General features: G+C 40.2%; 1 protein-coding gene across 5 annotated transcripts in view; it reads right to left on the minus strand.

Moving 5' to 3' along the window:
* Window positions 1-21,767, minus strand: part of hmga1a (high mobility group AT-hook 1a) — a 105,393-nt gene that overhangs the window by 81,669 nt on the left and 1,957 nt on the right. For all 5 annotated transcript variants that reach the window (XM_048611933.1, XM_048611935.1, XM_048611937.1 and 2 more), the window contains one exon: window positions 19,446-19,529. In XM_048611933.1, coding sequence (XP_048467890.1) covers window positions 19,446-19,529 — 84 coding nt within the window. The remainder of the gene's footprint in view (window positions 1-19,445; window positions 19,530-21,767) is intronic.

Here is a 21,767-nt window from a genome sequence, read left to right on the forward strand (position 1 = left end):
TTAACTCTGTTTTCTCCTTCACAGATGCTGCCAGACCTGCTGAGCCTCTCCAGCAATTTTGTTTTTGTTCCTGATTTACAGCATCCGCAGTTCTTTCGGTTTTTATTTAGGGGAAAACTAGGGAATTGTGTGCACTTATTTTAAAATGTTTAACTTTTGTGACAACTCGGAAATAGCAGGTCCTTGGTTTTGAGCCCTACCCCAGTGAGTTGTAACACAATGTAAAACACTTAATGATCATTGATTTGATAATATAAACCTTACATTCTGCTACGCCATTTGAACATAGATATTAGAGATAACATGACATGGGTCTCTCCTCACTGAGCACACATGACCTGAAATGGTTATCCAGTGAATTTAACCCACAGTTAGATAATATCCATTCTGAGGTGCATGAATGTGTTGCTAAGTCTTGGAACAATGTAAAATTTGGAGCATTAATCCATTTCAAGAACGTAATCTTCCTTGTACATGGAATAAGCAAGTTGTTATTTTTGTCTAAGGAATGCATAGAAAATCTTGTAGATGTAACGGTTCCCTCCTCTGCTGATATGTTTGGCATGCCTCACTTATGTTTTTGAATACTTTGATTCATCGATGGTCAATACATGGATTCATGTGTTAGCTGTCTTTTATGTTCCATACCCTTGTGCCTTTACTGTAACAAGGACGTGATATTTTGGAATAATTTTTTTGGTACTAAATTTAATTTCTCTTGAAAAATTACTTACTGTGACATACAAAGGTCATCACTAAAGTCCAAAATGAACAACTTTTCTCAACTCTTCTTTAATACTGCCAGGCCATCCCTTGACAATCATCTTTTGCAACTCTTGTACTGTCTCATCCATGGCAGTTGTTGTTTGCAAATGTACATATTAGCTCTTACCAAAGTGTAACAGATCAACCTTCAGAATGTCTTCAACTTTGTAGTCTAGAACATCATTGCATAGACGAAGGGAAATATCGTGGTCTTTGTGTGCAATGGGTAATCTGCTCAGGATGTTGGATGTAACCATCCTTGTATCTAGTTATGCCTTACTTCAAAGTCATATCTTTGGAGATTACCGATTGATTTGACTGCACCACTTTTGGTCTGTTCCACAACAATAGATGTGGTTTGAATCTCATAAATTGAGACTTAACTACATGAGAAGAGGCTGCTGATAGATTAGCAAATGTACTCTGATCACTAGATGAGTTACCACAGACAATGCACCATGGAACAGTTAACTGCCGAACTATTATTTACATTTAACAGACAACTTGGCACCAATGCTCCCGCTAAGCTGCGTGTGTACTCACCCGCTCATGGGCACCCAGATGGTCCAATGTTCCATGCACAGTGACATGGCATCAGGAACATAAAAGACAGATAGCACATGCCAATTGTGGCTTTGGCTTCAGGTTCCAAATGTTGCTGCCACACAGGCCTCAGAGGCCAGTAAGAAAATTATCATTTTAAACAATAAATCAAGTGACCTAGAGATAACTTTCAACATCACATACTCAAATAGAAACCAGAGTGTTACAGGCATCAATATACAATAAATACAGTGAGAAATCAATTCCATGGTTTGGTTAAAAGTTGAATCCAGGAGCAAGAGAGAACAGTTAAAAGCAAAGGCAAAAAACAAATAAAAAAGGTTGGTGGGGAAAGATTGATGCAAAACCAGTAATTGAAATAAATACTGCATTACTCTCTACTTCCAAAACTAAAAGCAAAGATCTGCAAAGCAAAATGGATGGCTAACACTTAATTATGGACTGGGGTCATCCAGAGACACTTTTACTGAAGTACAACGGAGTAAACAATATATGCAATTCCATTTTATAGGTCAAGCAACAGATAGTCCAGTTAAGAGAGGTCTGAATACACTGCTTGCCATTCGCAAGGAGTGCTTCGCAGAATTAATAGATCCAGTTGTAGCCTTGCTCGCTGAGCCGGTGTGTTTGATTGCAGATGGTTTGTCACCCTGCTAGATAACATCGTCAGTGCGCCTCCGGTGAAGTGTTGGTGTTCAGTCTCGCTTGTTATTTAAATGCCTCGGTTTGCTGGGGCGGTTGGCATCACTTCCGGTTAAACCTGCTCAGCAAGCAAGTCTACAACCTCATCCACAACTCGAACTACAAATCTTCAAAAACTTTAATAGATCCAGTCTTTTCATGGTTGATCAGAAATATCCATAAAAGATCTTGAAATTTCTGAAAGACCAACTCAAGATGAGAAGTAATTCAGGAATTAAAGACCCCAACTCAAGTCATACAGACAGTAACCCCAAAAATCTTTTGTTGGAAGATTTTGGCAGTTTGTTGGAAGGTGCCACAAAAAAAAGAGCAAGACTGTGAGTTTGCCAAAGAGGAACTGACAGAATGGTTCATTAAGGTCGATATCGCCTCTCATGCAGTGTAAATTGTTGTTCACTTTGGAGATTTCGTATTCTTGTGATTCTGTCCCGATTACTGCAAGATGAAAGCTTCAACAGCACGTTTCATTTTTCAACAATGCCATTTGACTTCCAATACGTTGTGACAATGCTACTTGCAGTATCCTGAAAGACTTTCTCATAGATCAAACGAACTCAAGAAGTTTAGAATATGGATTGAATGTGAACATCAATAAGGCAAAAACAATGGGAGTTATAAGAAATGCTTTAGAAGAAACTACATTGAAGTTCGAAGTGAACGGTGCCACAGTGGAACGTGTAGAATATTTAGGGCACACGATAGAGAAAAAAAGGATTGTCAATGTGATGCCAAAGTCAGAGGAGAATAGGGGTGGAGAAAAGTAAATTTGTGAAGCTGAAGGAAATCTTAACAACAAGAAAATTCAAACTTGCAACCAGGACAAACAAATCTCCTAAGATGTTACATAATAGCCTCGATTTACCAATGGCCAGTTGGTTTTTCTGCAAAGATGGGAGCTACACATCAGAAACCTTCAGAATTCCAAGAATTCCATGGCAGACTCCAAGGGATTTGCCCCAAGAAATTGAAGATTCTGGTGGGCAACTGACCTGCTTCTGAAACCATCCTACAGTATCCATCTTAAATCAGAGACTTCAGAGGGTCCCCCTGAGTTAATAATTACCTAGAAAAGATTTAAAGGTTGAAAAATTAGCCTAATTTCTTGCTAAGTGTTAAACTGACCCCCACGCATATTTACCCTGTAACTAACCTCCACAAGATACTTTAAAATCCCTAGAACCTGAACTGACCAGCAACCGTCCCCCCACAACCCTCACACTAGGCCAAAGACCTCCAGGACTCAACCCACCTTCATCCAGAACCAGACACACCACTTCCATTGTTGTCTGACCAAACACCATACCTACACTACCCCGGACCTGGCAGCACCATCTGACCCGAAATAACCCCATCCACTGCTGGACCCACCACTCCCCTCTCCAGGCCAGAGGTGATATCCCTTACCCTAAACACTCCAACTTCCTGAAACACCATTCACCTTGTGTCTTGGAATCCTAGCCATGTGGCACCCTAATCACACACTGATCTTGCCTACTTACCCTTTCATAGGAGCTGTCAAAGTGGTTGAGCTGAAAATGGGGGAATGGTTTGCCTTCCCGACTACCATGCTTAATGACAGGTCTGTTAAATTTCAGGTATTCTTCACATTTCTGAAAGACCTGTGGTTGTAATTTCCTGCCAGAAATGCAGAGCTCTGTCTTAACAGGAAAAATGGTAGGAGCTAAGTGACAATCTGTTGGTGATTGTTATTTCTTGGTTATTTAGCCCAATATCCACTTTCCTGTACGCCTCATAAACCTGGATGATCAGGAAAGATCTGTGGGAAAAAAACAGAGGTCTTTAAAGTGTGTATGCTAAGTCAAATGTTTTAAAAATCCAGATACAGACCAGAAGACAAATGAAAAAGGTGCTTAAAATTACAGAGAAAAAAGAATGCTAAAAATGTGACATGTAGAACATGAAATCGGCAGAAGTTAGAGGGCAAAGCAGAGGGTAGCAGTGAAGGGGACCAACCAAAATACAGTTAAACAGCAGATAGAGAACTGCCTCTGTCCCAACTAAATCCATGGCAGGACTGTTCTGCTCCTGCCCCTCCCCCAGTTGAGGCCCTTGTGGGTAGTTAATGCCAATATTAGGGCCTTATCCTGGAACCACTAGTATTCACCCAGAGGTGGGCAGGAGAATCACCATGCCAGAAGCTCCAAATGTAAACCCTGAGTTTGCTAGTGAGCTTCCAGGGGGTGTCCCACATTCAAAGACAAAGCATGATCAAGCTTTCCGCTGACAGCCACCACCCCTGCCACTGCTGCTGAAACCCCCACTTCCCCTAAACCCACAGCTCCACCTGAGGCCCCTCTCCTGTCATCATTAATCTCCAGACAGGTCCTTCCGAGAACCTGGGCCTTGGGTGGGTTTATTACCAGCAGCAACTAGCACCTTCCCAGTGGCTGCCGAGCAACGAAGAGATGTCAACTTCTGACTGGCTGCAAGCTCTCAGTGGACAAGACATTTGACCTTTGGATTCTTGATCCTGGGTAGGCCTTCTGCTGCTCAGTTCAGTGACAGATTACCAAAGAGAGGTAATGGAAGGCTCTTAGAAATTCTCCTGTTTGCTGACAAGACCTGCATTACATTCTGCCCATTCTGTGGTTCATTATGCTCCTAATGGTTTTACATTATGAATAAAATCCATTTATTTAGAAATGTTTGCAGATACTTTGCAAAACTAAATCATTTCAGGTAGTCAGACAAAACAATAGTAGCTGCTTGTTCAACATTGCCTTGCATAGATAAATGGAATGGTCCCAATATAGTGTAAGTTCAAAATCCACCAAAGTGGTTTCAATCACTTCCACAAGCTGGGACAAGGAATGGGAAGGAAAATCTAATTCCGACACTGCATATACCACATTGTCCATTACAGATTATAAACTTATAAATCAGGCTGAAATGGTAATCTCTTTCACATGGGCCTGCAATTAGATTAGAAAGATCAATTAAAGAAATGCCTTAAAAATATATTTCATGTGTAGAAAATAAAACATGCAAATTATACATAAAAAGCTAAGAAATGAAATTTTTTTTCAAAATTTGACCGTTCCTTCCAGAAGTCACAATTAATTATATTTTTCCTTTAATAAAGCATTAATTATAGCTGTAGCATTTTAATTGTGCAGATGAAAATTTGCAAGAAATAATCAATGACAGACAAAGAATTTATTACATTTTCACATAAGAAACTCCTGAACCAAAAGATTAAGCATTAATTGCAGAAAGTGTTGAGATAAAGTGGTAAAATCTTAGAAAGTACTACTGCAGCAGTGAATGCTGTTTGAAAGAAGACTCATTAAATTCATGCTGATAGATTCGCTATCCCAGAGGAATCACAATGCATTCGCAATGTCAGGTACGACAGTTGGGATAAATTAATTGCAAACAAATGAAAATTGTTTAAGGCATTTCATTATTTCCTGGGAAACATTCTATGACTCATTATTTTAGCTATGAGAGTGTGTGGCATTTTAAATGTGTTTAAATGCACTACAAAAATACAACCACCTACTACTATATTATTGATTAGCATTTCTCTACAAGACTGACAGGAATTGTCATTAGAAGACAGTCTTTGAAATTTAGAGATCCACTTGCTGTTAATTTATAGTTAATCAAGGCTTAGGGTTCTTTCTGAATCACAAAACACTACATTCCACCTTATTATAGGAAGATGGTCATCGTTGTTGGAGTTCAGTCATCTCAGCTCCAGGACATCTCTGCAGGAGTTCCTCAGGGTAGTGTCCTAAGACCAACTTCAGCTGCTTCAATGACCTTCCCTCCATCATAAAGGCCAGAAGTAGGGATGTTCACTGATGATTGCACAACGTTCAGCACCATTCGTGACTCCTCAAAAACCGATGCAGTCTGTGTTCAAATGCAACAAGATCTGGATAATATCCAGGCTTGGGCTGACAAGTAACATTCATGCTACACAAATATCAGGCTATGACCATCACCAATAAGACACAATCTAACCACCACCCCTTAACATTCAATGGTGTTACCATCACTGAATCCTTCACTATCAACATCCTGGGGTGATCATTGGCCAGAAACTCAACTGGACTCACCACATAAACACAGTGGCTACAAGAGCAAGTTGGAGGCCAGGAATACTGTGGCGAGTAACTCACCTCCTGACTCTCCAAAGCCTGTCCACCATCTACAAGGCATAAGTCAGGAATATGATGGAATACTCCCCACTTATCTAGATGAGTACAGCCCCAACAACACTCAAGAAGCTTGACACCATCCAGGACAAAAATCAGTCTGCTTGACTGGCACTACAGCCACAAGCTTCCACTCCTTCCTCTACCAATGCTCAGGAGCTGCAATATGTATTAGCTACAAGATGCATGCAGAAATTCACCAAAGAACCTCAGACAGTACATTCGAAGCCCATGGCCACTTCCACTTAGAAGGACAAGGGCAGCAGGTATTTGGGAACACCACCATCTTCAAGTTCTCTTTCAAGCCACTCATCATCCTGACTTGGAAATATATCACTGTTCCTACATTGTTGCAGGGTCAAAATCCTGGAATTCCCTCTCTAATAGCATTGTGGGTCAACCTATAGCAGGTGGACTGCAGCGGTTCAAGAAGGCAGCTCACCACCACCTTCTGAAGGGACAGGCAATAAATGCTGGCCAGCCAGTGACACTAACATCCCACAAATAAACTTTTAAAAAAAAATTATAGCCAATACATTAAGGCCAAATACCAAATAGTACATACTCGAAAACATCACCTTAAATTCCACAGCATTACTAGCCTATATATACGAATCAGAGATCTGCCAGACTATCACTACAAGTAAACAACTAACAGCTACTATTTTTTTTTAAATTATAGGCTTATGCTGGATTCCGGGTAATCCAAGATAGAGGACAGGAAAAAAAAAATGTAGCTGTAAGAGTTGCTCCTTTTTTGAGGTATTTTCAGTGTTGGAGCTGATTTCCTCACATTCGAGGAGCAGTAATTACTGTTTTATAAGCTGTTGCATTGTTTTGGAACTTTGGGAAAACATGATCAAAACAATGGCACTTTAAAAAGGAGGAAGAGAGACAAACACAGTGACCACATGAGAAGTGAATCAAACAAAGAAGTAAACCTGCATGGCTGGCTGACACAACAGTAACCTGCACAGCTAACTGCTTCTGCTGTTTGATTTCAAGTATCTCTGGACATCAGAGTTTAAGAAAATTTAAGAAACAGTGAAATTCACAGCTGAACTTGGATAACAGTTGTGAGGTTGTGTTGTGGCTGTACAGGACATTGGTTAGGCCACTTTGGAATACTGCATGCAATTCTGGTCTCCCTGCTACAAGAAGGATGTTATGAAACTTGAAAGGGCTCAGAAAAGATTTACACAGATGTAGCCAGGGTTGGAGGGTTTGAGCTATAGGGAGAGGCTGAATAGGCAGGGGCTATTTTCCCTGGAGCATCGGAGCTGAGGGGTGACTTTATAGAGGGTTATAAAATCATAAGGGGCATGGATAGGGTGAATAGACAAGGTCTTTACCCCACAGTGGGAGAGTCCAATATTAGAGGGCATAGGTTTAAGGTGAGAGGAGAAAGATTTAAAAGGGACCTAAGGGGCAACTTTTCCCACACAGAGGATGGTGCATGTATGGAATAAGTTGCCAGAGAAAGTGGTGGAGGCTGATACAATTACAACATTTAAAAGGCATCTGGATGGGCATATGAATAGGAAGTGGGATAGGATGAATAGGATAGAGAGTTACGATCAGCATGGACGAGTTGGACTGAAGGGTCTGTTTCCATGCTGTACAGCTCTATGACTCTATGTCAAATAAGGAAAAAACAAACAGTGCCCACAATTACTTTTGTTGAATAACTAAAAGTAGGGCAAGTGTCAGAAGACCCAGGTTCAAGTCCCAGAGGTATGTTATAACATCTTGGAGCAGGTTGTTTATTAGATATACATTTTTTTAAAAAAGTGATTTAGCAGGTCTCGTGGAAAAGAAAAGGAAACCAGATTCTGAAAAAGTAACAAGGCAGTTTATTCCACCCAAACACTATATTTTCGGATTCTGCTTATCATATGCTGCTAATAATTAAAAGCTACTGAAGCAAATTAAATCTTTTCGCAGCAAAATGTTATAATATCTGATCAAACTAAACATGCTAATTTTGCACAATTAATCAGACCAAGATCTCGACATTATTAAATAAATATTACTAAAATCTGTGAAAGTTGCATATTAAGATTATATTTATACATGCACTTTTGGATATGCAACATAGGACAGCACTGTTAGAAATTCTAGATCTGCCCAGGTTAATTGTTATCATCTAGTAGGGCCTGGCCAGAGACCAAAACAAAATGAGGCAACAGGTAATAATTACATTAATTAAGGGATGATGGAGGGAGAACCGGATGTTATAGACATTTTAATCAACATATTCAGAAATTTTATGATATACTGCAGCCCCGCAAGAGGCTTTGTCAACACATAGCGGGTCTCTCCAAAGTGCAGGGTACATTGACTGTGCACATGTCGCATCGAGAGCACCATTTCCTAACTCGCAACTGACTTCATGAACAGTAAAAGGATCCCATTCTGTCAATGTGAGTGACAACCTACAGGTCTGTGCTAATTATCCAGGAAGCTGCCTACATCCTCAAGAACTCTCATGCTCCTATTCCACTCCAAGCACTGGGTGCCACAGAAGGCTGGTTACTCAGAGACAAGGCCCCCTGCGACCATGGCTGAAGATTCTCTTAGTTAACTATCTGATTGAGACCTGTCGATACAATGCAACCCATCCTTCAACTAGGATAAACCGAAGCTGATGACAGGTCTGCTGCAGATGAGGCTATCATGCTTGGATTGGTCTGGGGAGGTCATGCAGTGTCACATAATCCTACAATGCTGCACTATGCACAACTACAGCAGTCAAAGAGATGAGGTGATTGACGCTGAAGAACTCGGAGGATGGCTGCAGTCTTTGAAGGAGGAACGTCATTTTCCGCATCAAAGATGCAACCAGCCAGGACTTAATTGACACCCAGCTTCAGTAAATGCTAGCTGGATGAAGTGATCACTCATTGACCACAAGTTGCTGCTCGAAAGGCAACACCTCTGGGAATAAAGAGATGCTAAGTGCAGCTTTTGTTCATTTGATTTTTTGCCACTTTGACTGTTTATTTTTATTCACTCATGGGATATGGGTGCCACTGGCTGGCCAGCATTTATTGCCCATGCCCAGTTACCCTTGAGAAGGCGCTGGTGAGCTGCATTCTTGAACCACTGCAGTCCACATACTGTGGGTTGACACACAATGTCATCAGAGAGAAAATTCCAGGATTCTGGCCCAGCGTTAGTAAGAAATGACAATGTATTTCCAAGTCAGGATGATGAGTGACTTGGAGGGGAACTTGCAGGTGGTGGTGTTCCCAGGTATCTGCTGCCCTGTTCTTTCTACATGGAAGTGGTTGTGGGTTTGGAAGATGCTGAGGAATTTTGGTAAATTTATGCAGTCCATCCAACAGTACACACTGCAGCTGAGTGTTGGAGGTTGAGGGAGTAGATGCTTGTGGATGTGGTGCCAATCAAGCAGGCCACTTTGTGTTGGATGGTGCCAAGCTTCTCGAGTGTTGTTAGTGCTGTACTCATGTAGGCACTTAGGGAGTATTCTATTACACTCCTGACTTGTGCCTTGTAGATGGTGTACAGGCTTTGGGGAGTCAGGAGGTGAGTTACTGCAGTATTCCTAGCCTTTGACCAGCTTTTGTAGCCACTGTTATGTAGCAATTCCAGTTGAGTTTCTGGTCAATGGTAACCCCAAGGATATTGAGAGTGGGAGATTCAGTGATGGTGTTATGGTGATGATGCCATTGAATGTCAAGGGGTAGTGGTTATCTTGTCTCTTATTGGAGATGGTCATTGCCCGGCATTTGTGTGACATGAATATTCCTTGCCATTTGTCAGCCCAAGCTTGGTAATTGTCCAGGTTTTGTTGCTTTTGAACATGGATTGCTTCAGTATCTGAGGAGTTGCTAACAATGCTGAACATTGCCAATGATTAAACAAACATCACTTTTCTGACCTTATGATGGAGGTAAGATCATTGAAGAAGCAGGGACACCTGCACAGATACCCTGGAGCTGAGATGACTGACCTCCAACGACCATGAACACCTTCCCACGTACCAGGTATGACTCCAACCAGTGGAGAGTTCACCCCCGCTACCCAGTTTTCATTGACTGCAGTTTTGCTAGGGCTCCTTGATGCCACACTTGGTCAAATGCAGCTTTGATGTCAAGGGCTTTCACTCTCACCTCACTTTTGGAATGCAGCTGTTTTGTCCATGTTTGAACCAAGCTCTAGTGAAGTCAGGAATAGAGTGGCTCTGGCAGAACCAAATTGGGTGTCACTGAGCAGGTTATTACTAAGCAGGTGCTTCTTGATAGCACTGTTGATAAAACCTTCCATCACTTAACTAACGATTGAGAGTAGACTGATGGAGCAGTGATTCGGGTGGTTGGATTTGTCCTTTTATTTTTATGTACAGGACATACCTGGGCAATCTTCCACAATGTTGGGTAAATGCTAGTGTTGTAACTGTACTGGAACATCTTGGCTAGTGGAGCTGCAAGTTCTGGAGCACAAGTCTTCAGTACTAGTGTTAGAATGTTGTCAAAGCCAATAGCCTTTGTACTACCTAGTGCCTTCAACCATTTCTTGATATCACGGAAAGGGAATGAAATTGGCTGAAGACTGGTATCTGTAATGCTGGGGAACACAGGAGCAGACCAGGAGGGATCATCCACTTCTAGCTGAAGGATTGCTGTGAATGCTTCAGCCTTATCTTTTGCACTGATGTGTTCAGCTCTTCCATCATGGAGGATAGGGATATTTGTGGAGCCTCCTCCTCTAGTGAGTTGTTTAAATGTCCACCACCATTCACAATTGGATGTGGCAGGACTGCAGAGCTTAGATCATATCTGTTAGAATGGGATTGCTTAGCTCTGTCTATCACTTGCTGCTTATACTGTTTGGTAGCCTCACCAGGTTAACACTTCAGTTTAGGTGTCAAAGCCAGGAATCCCAGGAACTCTCAGCAGTGGCGAGTAATTCCGCATCTAGCGAGAGGCAAAATATGACATATGGTGTGCTATAGAGGCATGGTGCATAGGTAATAATATGAATTTTGAAAAAAAAAAAAATTGATGAGAAATCTCATGAGCAGTCACAGACAGAAATACTCCACAAATCTTATTAAAATTGGACAGAGAATGTCTGGTAAAATTCAACCCCTTCTGTATTTACACACTGCATGATCCAGTCTCATGTTTGACATGTTGTACTTTCTGTGTAAAGGCAATGGGAATGATTTACACTTGACATTTAGCAATTCTTTTTCTCACCATCTATCCCATACTGAATACATGCTACCATCAATTGTTCCACTATGCACATTAAGAATCTTGTATCATCTGTATGTATTACAAATGTGCTGTCATCTAAAATTTAAATATCCAAGGGGAATAATTTTGCTATATTGTGCTTTTAAAGCAGAGCGGTGTTTTATTTTTTAAAAAGTAGATCCTAGGGAATGCTTAGACGGAAAAAAAATTAGAAAAGTTCGTGTGACATGCTCTTGTTTTAATACTATAAATCAAGAATATAGTGACAAATCAGCAAAATGTATTGCACACATTATTTGAACCAGTCACTATTATATACAGCATTCAGGGAACTCCTGCAGTCAGAACATAACATTTGAATGGAAATGGCTAATCTTCTGTTGCATTTTAAACTGTTTTCTTAGCAATTGTGACAGCTCCAGTTTTAATTGTCTCATTTTCCATCACCTACTACCTAACTAGGTTACAATTTGCATCATCCAAGTTGAAGTTTTCCCCCGAAACTACTGTTAGTGTAAAATATGAATTTATTAGTCTTCTCATCCATCAAATGCTGTCTTAAATACATGCTTAAATAAGTGGTGTAGTGTCCCAGTATTTTAGCATACCATGACAGGGAAAAATAGGTATGGTTTCAAACACATAGGTCTAGGACTGTACGGTTGACACATTCCAAATCACACAAACTGTCAGAAAACTCACCAGGCTTCATTAGAAAAGACAGAATTGAAACACAAAATATCACCACAAATTTCATTTCAAAAGGTTGCCATAAAATCTATTATTCATGAAGCATATTTTGTAACACGAGTTGTGGCAACATTTATAGCAATTCCTGCAAGTCAAACATCAGCCATCCTTACACCTGCAGTTACACAAACCCTGAAGTTACTAAATATCTCTATTCATCCACACAACAAACTGCTACCGTCCACACTCATCATTTCAGCATTGAAATCAATCTAACATGTTACGTTTGTCCAACAGGTGGGAACTAAAAATATTTAGTAAAGTAAGGACTTATACCTCCAGGAGTGACTGAGTTTTTAAAAGGCAAATTAAATGAAAATTATTGATATACAATCTATCCAGCCCTCCTTTTTTTTTTAAACAAGTGTGGTATTTCATTCCCTCAATAGAAAATTAGTGTTGGATACTTTCTAAATGTGTTTTTCAGACTGGCTCTTTTAGCTGTGTAGCAACATCTATTTTTCCCCAACCTTTACCGCATGGTTTGAATCGCAGTTAAACTAAATTTCTATTTCCTGTTTTTAAGGCTGTTCGGCTCAGTGAGAATTATTCGATCTGGTTCAATTGGTTTCTTCCCAATGACATGTTGCTACAGATTACCTGTAGAGGGTGCTACCCTCTAAAGCCAATAAAAATTTTTTTTTACAGACAGCAGTCAGGAAGATGATGAAAAACAGTGTTTCTTCGTCATTCACCACATAACCCAGGCCGCTATATCAGTTTTAGCACTTAACTTAGACTTGAAATGAAAAATACATAACCATCAAAATTCAAACTGATAAATTATAAAACAGCCCCTTCATCATGCCTCCACCACTTGAAGTCACTCATGCATCAATTTCCCTACATATATTATTTAAATGGAGAGGGATGACGGCACAGCAAAGTAAATAAGAATGCAAATAGTATGTGGCCACTATTCCAAATGGATTGGAGTACAAAAGTCAGGAACTGTACAACTTTACAGAGTATTGATAGACAGCACCTAGAGTACAATTTAGTTTTGGTATTCTTATTTAAAGAAGGACTGCATTGGAAACAGTTCAAATAAAGTTCACCAGCCTGATCTCTAGGATGAAACAGTTATCTCATAAAGGAAAGGTTGAGCATGTCATGTCTATACTCATATGGAGTTTAGAAGAACAAGAGGTAATCCTACTGAATCACAAGAATCTGAGGATGCTTGACGGTTGATGCTGAGACAATGTTTCCTCTCATGAGGGAAACCAGAGGACACAATTTTTTTAAAAATGGGGGTGTCAGGATCTCTCAATTAAGAAGGAACTTTCTTCACCCAGAGAGTAGTTTGTCTTTTTGGATTCTCTTCCGCAGAGAGCAGTAGAAGGTGGGTCACAGAGTATTCAAGGCCATGTTAGATTTTTGGTTAAAAGGGTTTAGGGTTATGGGAAACAGGGACCACAATCCAATCAAGACATTACAGGCTCGATGGCCTATTCCTGCTCCCACTTTTGATCTTATGGAGGCAAAAAGCTATTATTGTTTTTTCATTTGCAACGGGTGCTTTCATTTATGAAAATATCCGTAGCCATAAAACCTTGACAGTATTTTGATAAGTGCTAGAAAAATCAGAAATATGAAAACATTTAAATATCTTTTGTAACTATACAGCTTTAAATGTTTCAGACCCAATACAATTCTCAATTTATTTTCCTCATTTCAGAAATGCTTTCTATGAAAGATATGTGCCATTTCACTTACACTATGCAAGAACCTTGTATTCCAATTAATACTTTCACTCCACTTCCTGTTTCCCATTACTGCATAATAATATTATGCATTTACAAACTCAGTGCATCTCCTTTTTGTTGCAAGTCATTTGCAGTAACATGATGGATGCTAGACATAGGGTTGGAGGAGAAGTATTTTCTACAGCAGTTGTAGTTTGTTCCAGAGATACCCTGAGTGAATGACTAAGAGGTGCAGAGAACAGAAAAGAGTAGTTTAGGAGGATGAGCGGATGACAGTCATCGAGTGGAGATGCTCTTGTAATCATGAGAGTTGTAGACAATTATCAAGGATGATGCTACTGTGCAGTGGCAGAGTTAGAGTGAGTGAGCGAGCGTGTGTTAGGAAGCAGAGACAAGAGGCTGGTACTTGCTTTCCGGGAGCACGGAAGATCATTAATGATTTTCCAGCATTGCTGGGCGTTTCTTTTTATACTTGAAAAAAGATGGATCCCACTATCCGGGTCAAGGCTAACAAGGTCTCGTGCGTAGCTCTTTTACCAGTTCACAGCAAAGACAATGGACCTCCTCTCCTCCACATTGTTCACCAGCATCTCCAGGTCAGCTTCACTGAATCAGGGTATCAGAAAGAGTCCCTTTCTGAGACACATCCTTTCCAAAGCATAGCATAAGGGGGAAACTCCGCACCTGCAAGGTTTGTGGGATGCAACTAGGGTTTCAATATGAGACGAGTGATATGAATGGCACGAGGAAGCAGCATTGGTGGACACTTCCAAGTCTGCTGTCACATGATTGTACAAGAAGGACACCATAAGGCCCATGGCCATGATTAAGAAAGTGAGCAGAAGACTGCTAAAGCAAAAGTTGCTGTGGGCCATGGCAGGAAACACTTCCTGAAATTTACATATAATAAAACACAGCCCAAAAAAAAGGGATAATTCAGTTCTATGACTCTGTATCAATGTCAGCTTTTCCTCCATGGTGCCACTTTCTAATTTAGAATGGCTGTGGCAACAAGTCTTACTCCAGAGGCTAACATTGTGGCATTGCTGAGTGAATTCTGTACGGTCAGAGGTACCCTTTCCTTTGAATGGGATGTTAAAACTGGTTTTTGGGTAGTTGTTAAAGACTGCATGAGACTATTCAAAGAGCATGAGACCGTACCCTATCTTCTAGCCAACTTTTGTCACTCTCCTATTATCACTGGATATGATTTTTCTGATCATTATCACATTTCTGATTATGGGACCTTGCTGTGCACAAATTGGTTGCCATTTTTCTCTGCAATTCCAAAAGGATTGAATTGACTGGTAAGCACTTTGCGAAAAAACTGGATGCTCTACATAAATGGAAGTTGTGGTTGGTTGGCTCGCTGAGCTGGTTCGTTGTTCCGCAGACGTTTCTGTTTCATAAATGGAAGTTCTTTTAATGAATGACACAGTAAAAGCAAGTTAGCCAGGAAAGACCTAAAGAGAGAGCTAAGAAGAGCCAGGAGGGGACATGAGAAGTCTTTCGCTGGTAGGATCAAGGAAAACCCTAAAGCTTTCTGTAGGTATGTCAGGAATAAAAGAATGAATAGAGTAAGGTTAGGGCCAGTCAAGGACAGTAGTGAGAAGTTGTGCATGGAGTCCGAAGAGATAGGAGAGGCGCTAAATGAATATTTTTCGTCAGTATGAAAAATAGTAGACTCGCCAACTTTAAGGGCATTTAAATGGTCATTGGATAAACATATGGATGATAATGGAATAGTTTAGGTTAGATGGGCTTCAGATTGGTTTCACAGGTCGGCGCAACATCGAGGGCCGAAGGGCCTGTACTGCGCTGTAATGTTCTATGTTCTATGTATTCACACAGGAAAAAGACAATGTTGTCGAGGAGAATACTGAGATACAGGCTATTAGACTAGACGGGATTGAGGTTCATAAGGAGGAGGTGTTAGCAATTCTGGAAGGTGTGAAAATAGATAAGTCCCCTGGGCCGGATGGCATTTATCCTAGGATTCTCTGGGAAGCTAGAGAGGAGATTGCAGAGCCTTTGGCTTTGATCTTTATGTCGTCATTGTCTACAGGAATAGTGCCAGAAGACTGGAGGATAGCAAATGTTGTCCCCTTGTTCAAGAAGGGGATTAGAGACAACCCTGGTAATTATAGACCAGTGAGCCTTACTTCGGTTGTGGGTAAAGTGTTGGAAAGGATTATAAGAGATAGGATTTATAATCATCTAGAAAGGAATAATTTGATTAGGGATAGTCAACATGGTTTTGTGAAGGGTAGGTCGTGCCTCACAAACCTTATTGACTTCTTTCAGAAGGTGACCAAACAGGTGGATGAGGGTAAAGCGGTTGATGCGGTGTATATGGATTTCAGTAAAGTGTTTGATAAGGTTCCCCATGGTAGGCTATTGCAGAAAATACGGAGGCATGGGATTGAGGGTGATTTAGAGGTTTGGATCAGAAATTGGCTAGCTGTAAGAAGACAGAGGGTGGTAGTTGATGGGAAATGTTCATCCTGGAGTTCAGTTACTAGTGGTGTACCACAAGGATCTGTTTTGGGGCCACTGCTGTTTGTCATTTTTATAAATGACCTGGATGAGGGCGTAGAAGGATGGGTTAGTAAATTTGCGGATGACACCAAAGTCGGTGGAGTTGTGGATAGTGCGGAAGGATGTTGCAGGTTACAGAGGGACATAGATAAGCTGCAGAGCTCGGCTGAGAGGTGGCAAATGGAGTTTAATGCGGAAAAGTGTGAGGTGATTCACTTTGGAAGGAGTAACAGGAATACAGAGTACTGGGCTAATGGTAAGATTCTTGGTAGTGTGGATGAGCAGAGAGATCTCAGTGTCCATGTGCATAGATCCCTGAAAGTTGCCACCCAGGTTGATAGCGTTGTTAAGAAGGCGTACGGTGTGTTAGGTTTTATTGGTAGAGGGATTGAGTTTCGGAGCCATGAGGTCATGTTGCAGCTGTACAAAACCCTGGTGCGGCCGCACTTGGAGTATTGCGTACAGTTCTGGGCACCGCATTATAGGAAGGATGTGGAAACATTGGAAAGGGTGCAGAGGAGATTTACCAGGATGTTGCCTGGTATGGAGGGAAGGTCTTATGAGGAAAGGCTGAGAGACTTGAGGCTTTTCATTAGAGAGAAGAAGGTTAAGAGGTGACTTAATAGAGACATACAAGATGATCAGAGGATTAGATAGGGTGGACAGTGGGAGCCTTTTTCCTCAGATGGTGATGGCCAGCAGGAGGGGACATAGCTTTAAATTGAGGGGTGATAGATATAGGACAGATGTCAGAGGTAGGTTCTTTACTCAGAGTAGTAAGGGCGTGGAATGCCCTGCCTGCAAAAGTAGTAGACTCGCCAACTTTAAGGGCATTTAAATGGTCATTGGATAAACATATGGATGATAATGGAATAGTTTAGGTTAGATGGGCTTCAGATTGGTTTCACAGGTCGGCGCAACATTGAGGGCCGAAGGGCCTGTACTGCGCTGTAATGTTCTATGTTCTATGTTCTAATTAAATCTGGAAACAAGTTCTTTTGTTGTTTTTATTCTGGGACTATTTTAAACAGCTTTAAAATAGCATTAAAAAAAATGCCAAAATGTGTTAAATGTTTGTTCACAAATATTGAGTGTTATCTCTCAATCCTACTTTCTCAGTATCAGTTCATAATAACTGTGAGCACAGTTATCCAGGATTAGTATCTCAGAAACACAAATGCATATTTTATCTTTTGCTATAGGATCCTTTGCAACACATCCCATATGACACGATTTAAGTACTAAGAGTTCTAGTTATGTGGACTAAACTGGTTTCATTTCAGTTATCATTAGATTTTCGCAAAGGAAAATGGTGTACATGTGAAATTTTCTAAATGTGCCCACTTGACTTATTAAGTAAACACTTAGCATTGCAAAAAAAAGGCTTTGTGCTGCCACACTTGTATTGGTTGTGGTTAATCTAACCTAAACATTGAGGTGATGTAACTTGATTACAAGTTGATCAAATGTGATTATGAATTTAAAAATTATGCAACAATTTTGAAATAAAACACAACAGTACAGCATCCTGGTACATTACCAAAGCAGACTGACCACACAACCATTCTTTCTATAGGATACTGATACCAACACATTAACTGAGCCTGTAAATGATCTGAAATGAACACACTTTTAGCTGAGATTCTGCGTAAAATTGATAGTTCCTTTCAGCCATTAGGAAGAAACTCAACTGTCACAGTGAAACATCAAGGGCGCACTCAGACACTGGTTTATATTGAGACTGCACCTTCTGCAAATCTATACATTAGACCGGGCTATTTCACATAATGATCAATATACTACATGAAAGAAATAAAGCCTCCTACTTGTAACCACTGACATCCATTAATGCTTTAACTAGACATGAAGATGCATTTCTTAACAAAGTTAAGTAATGTGACTTATGAGAGAAATACGTACATGCACCAGCAACCAGATCCAGCAGGGCACAAATATCAAATATCATATCAAATCTCTGAAACTTCTAATTATAAACAAACAGGCTATTGTTATAAAAACAAGAAATAGAAGCTAGAATTGACAAAACTGCCCTTCAAGCCTGCTCCACTGTTCAATAAGATCTTGGCTGAACTTTTGCATCCACTCTCTCATCCTATTCTTATTCATTAATTCCCCAAATTTCTGCATATCAACATTCTTTAATCTCTTATTTCATAAAAACGTTCTGCTTTTTCTTATTTTTCCTTAAGTGGAGAATTTCACATTTCCCTGATTATACTCTTGTCTGCCATTTATTTCCCAGTCATTTAACTAGCCTATATCCCTTCACATTCTTTCTGCATACTCCTCAGGCATTATTTTTCCCCCTTACATTTATCATAAATTTAGATAAGGGTCTAATGGGTCCTCCATTAAATCATTAATATAGCAAAGTAACAAATACTAATTGACGAGGTACCTCACCAGTTGTTCATTGCTGATCCAAAAATAGCCAAATTTATTCCTACTCTCATACAGAATCATAGAATCGTAGAACCCCTACAGGGTGCAGGCAAGCCATTCGGCCCAAGTCCACACCGACCATCCGAAGAGCATCCCAATCAGACCCACCTTATCCCCGCAACCCTATGTTTCCCACGCATAATCCACCTATCCTACACATCCTGGACAATATGGACAATTTAGCATGGCCTATCCACCAAACCTGCCCATCTTTGGACTGTGGGAGGAAACTGCAGCACCCAGAGGAAACCCATGCAGACACAAAGAATGTGCAAATCCACATAGACAGTTGCCAGAGGATGGAATTGAACCCAGGTCACTGATGCTGTAAGGCAGCAATGCTGACCGCTGAACCACCATTATACCCATACTAAAAATTCAGACTGACCTGCTAATTATGAATGAATTGATTTGATTAGCTGAACTTTCAGAAAAGCTAGGCAAAATAAAGTGCTGGACTACCTTTCGTCGCCATGACAAACTACAGCTAATGATGCCGTCATGGGTTATATATTTTTATAAAAATATAAACTGCATGTACTTACCCTACCAGATTTAGAAGTAACTTTGTTTTTACTTCCTTTTGGTCTTCCTCGTGGTCGTTTTGGAGTTGGAGCACCAGTCGGTTCCTTTTAGAAGGAAGGCAAAAAGGTTTTAAAATAAATTAATGGCACATTTCATATTTCCTCACATTTCTGCCTCCATCCATTAGACTTACACCCCAAAAACTCACATCAGGTAACTATCAAAACATGAAAGCTTAACTGTTTAGGCAGAGTATGCTTCAGAGATTTGTATGAGGATTGAGACTTCCTTACTGATCCATTTAGTTACAGCAAGGTTTTTGCTTCAAATCTTGTCCAATCGTCCTACTTCTGTCAACTCCTGTTTCAGCACAGGCATCACTAGTGTCTTAAGTGTTGTCATTTTGGGTTGAAGGACTATGACTAGTCTATGACAATGACTCCTGGTTCTAATATTTTTTAACTCTAGAGTTTTGCATCTAAAACCAGTCTTTTTCCTCTTATTCTCAGCCTCATTATGCTAGAAGTCCAACGTACAGTTAAAAGTTCTTCAAATTAACGTGAGGTGTTAAACAGTTGACAAAGTTTTAAGTCAATTCTACTTGAAAGAAAGAAAGAGAGAGAGATGTTTTCTCGTCTACATTCCATTTGTACTAAAACCTAAAAAAAAAGGATTGACTACAGAACTATCCTGAGAACCTACTCACCCCTCTAATAAACTTGTTGATCCTCTACTTTTCTCTATTTTAATCTCTAGTTATGTGATCATTTACTGGAAGCAAGTTGTTTATGTGAATCAGATCGAAGAGAAATCTAATTCTTAAAAGTTTTGCAACTCCGATAAGAATTAGAAGTTTTGTCACTCTCCCAAAAGCACATTGATCATCACAATATTATAGTATTAAAGGACTAATTTTCTAACAAACTTCCCCACTGAAAAAAGGGGAAAATGTATAGAATTTATTGCTGCAGCCAGTGTGTTTACTACAGTAAAAATAAGTTCACTCAAACAACCAAAATGAACTGATACTCCAGAAAATTAATCCCCCAAATCATTCTAAAATGTAATCATCTCTAAAAAAGATACAGCATCTTTTTATACCTATAAGACAGTTTTAAGCACTAATTAAATAAACCTTATACTCACAATCAATTATTTGCAAAGATTTGCACTACAGCAGATAAACAATTCAACTTGAGAAGTCAATATTCAGGTTGATCACCTTCTCAGAACAATGTTCATCATAGAATTCTCAAAATTTGACAGCCTGGGACTTCACTGTGCAGTGATAATAACTGTTCAATTACTGCTTACCCCTGTTTTGAAACAGTCACCACACAATAGATGCAAAGGTGATTGAGATATTTGCACATCTATTGATAAAATTTCATCCCCCTGAAAATAGTGACTTAAAAACCCTCATTCATATTAAACAGGAATGAGGGAAAACAGGAATGAGGGAAAACAAGTTAAGTCAGAAAATATCAAGGCAGAAAGAACCAGGAACAGGAGTAGGCCATTCAGACAATCAAGTCTGCTCTGCCATTCGATCACAGTTGATATATTTCTCAGCCCATTTCTCCTGCATTTTCCTTATATCCCTTGACCCCTTATTACTCAAGAAATTATCCCTATCTTAAATACACTCAATGACTTGATCTCCACAGCCTTCTGTGGTAACAGGTTCCACAGATTCATCACCCTCTGGCTGTAGAAATTCCTCCTCTCTTAGTTCTAAATGGTCATATCTTCACTCTGAGGCATTGCTCTAGAGTCCTTGTCTCTCCACTAATGGAAACATCTTCCATACATCCACTCTATCCAGGTCTCTCAGCATTCTGTAAATTTCAATGTGAATCCCTTCCAAACTCCACTGAGTACTCAACAGCTCCTCATATGAGGAGCCCTTTATCCCCAGGATCATTCTTGTAAAACTCTTCCGACTCCCTCCAATGCCAGCAAATCTTTCCTTGGATACATGGGCCAAAGTTGCTCATAATATTCTAAATGCAGTCTAACCAGAGCTTTGTACAGTCTCAGCCATACATTCTCTAGCCCTCTTGAAATCAACATTAACATTGCATTTGCCTTCCAAACTGCCAACTGAACCTGCATGTTAACCTTAAGACACTCCTGAACTAGGGATCTCAAGTCTCTTTGTGCTTCAGATTTCCAAAGCCTTTCCCCATTTAGAAAATAGTCTATGCTTTTATTCTTCCAACCACAGTGCATAACCTCACTGCTTCCCCACATTATATGCTTGTTACAAAACATGTGACCACACAGAGCACCAAGTGAGACCTGAGATAACAAGGTGTAGAGCTGGATGAACACAGCCGGCC

This window comes from Rhincodon typus, chromosome 25, assembly GCF_021869965.1.
Source record: "Rhincodon typus isolate 14 chromosome 25, sRhiTyp1.1, whole genome shotgun sequence".
NCBI classification, from domain to species: Eukaryota; Metazoa; Chordata; class Chondrichthyes; order Orectolobiformes; family Rhincodontidae; genus Rhincodon; species Rhincodon typus.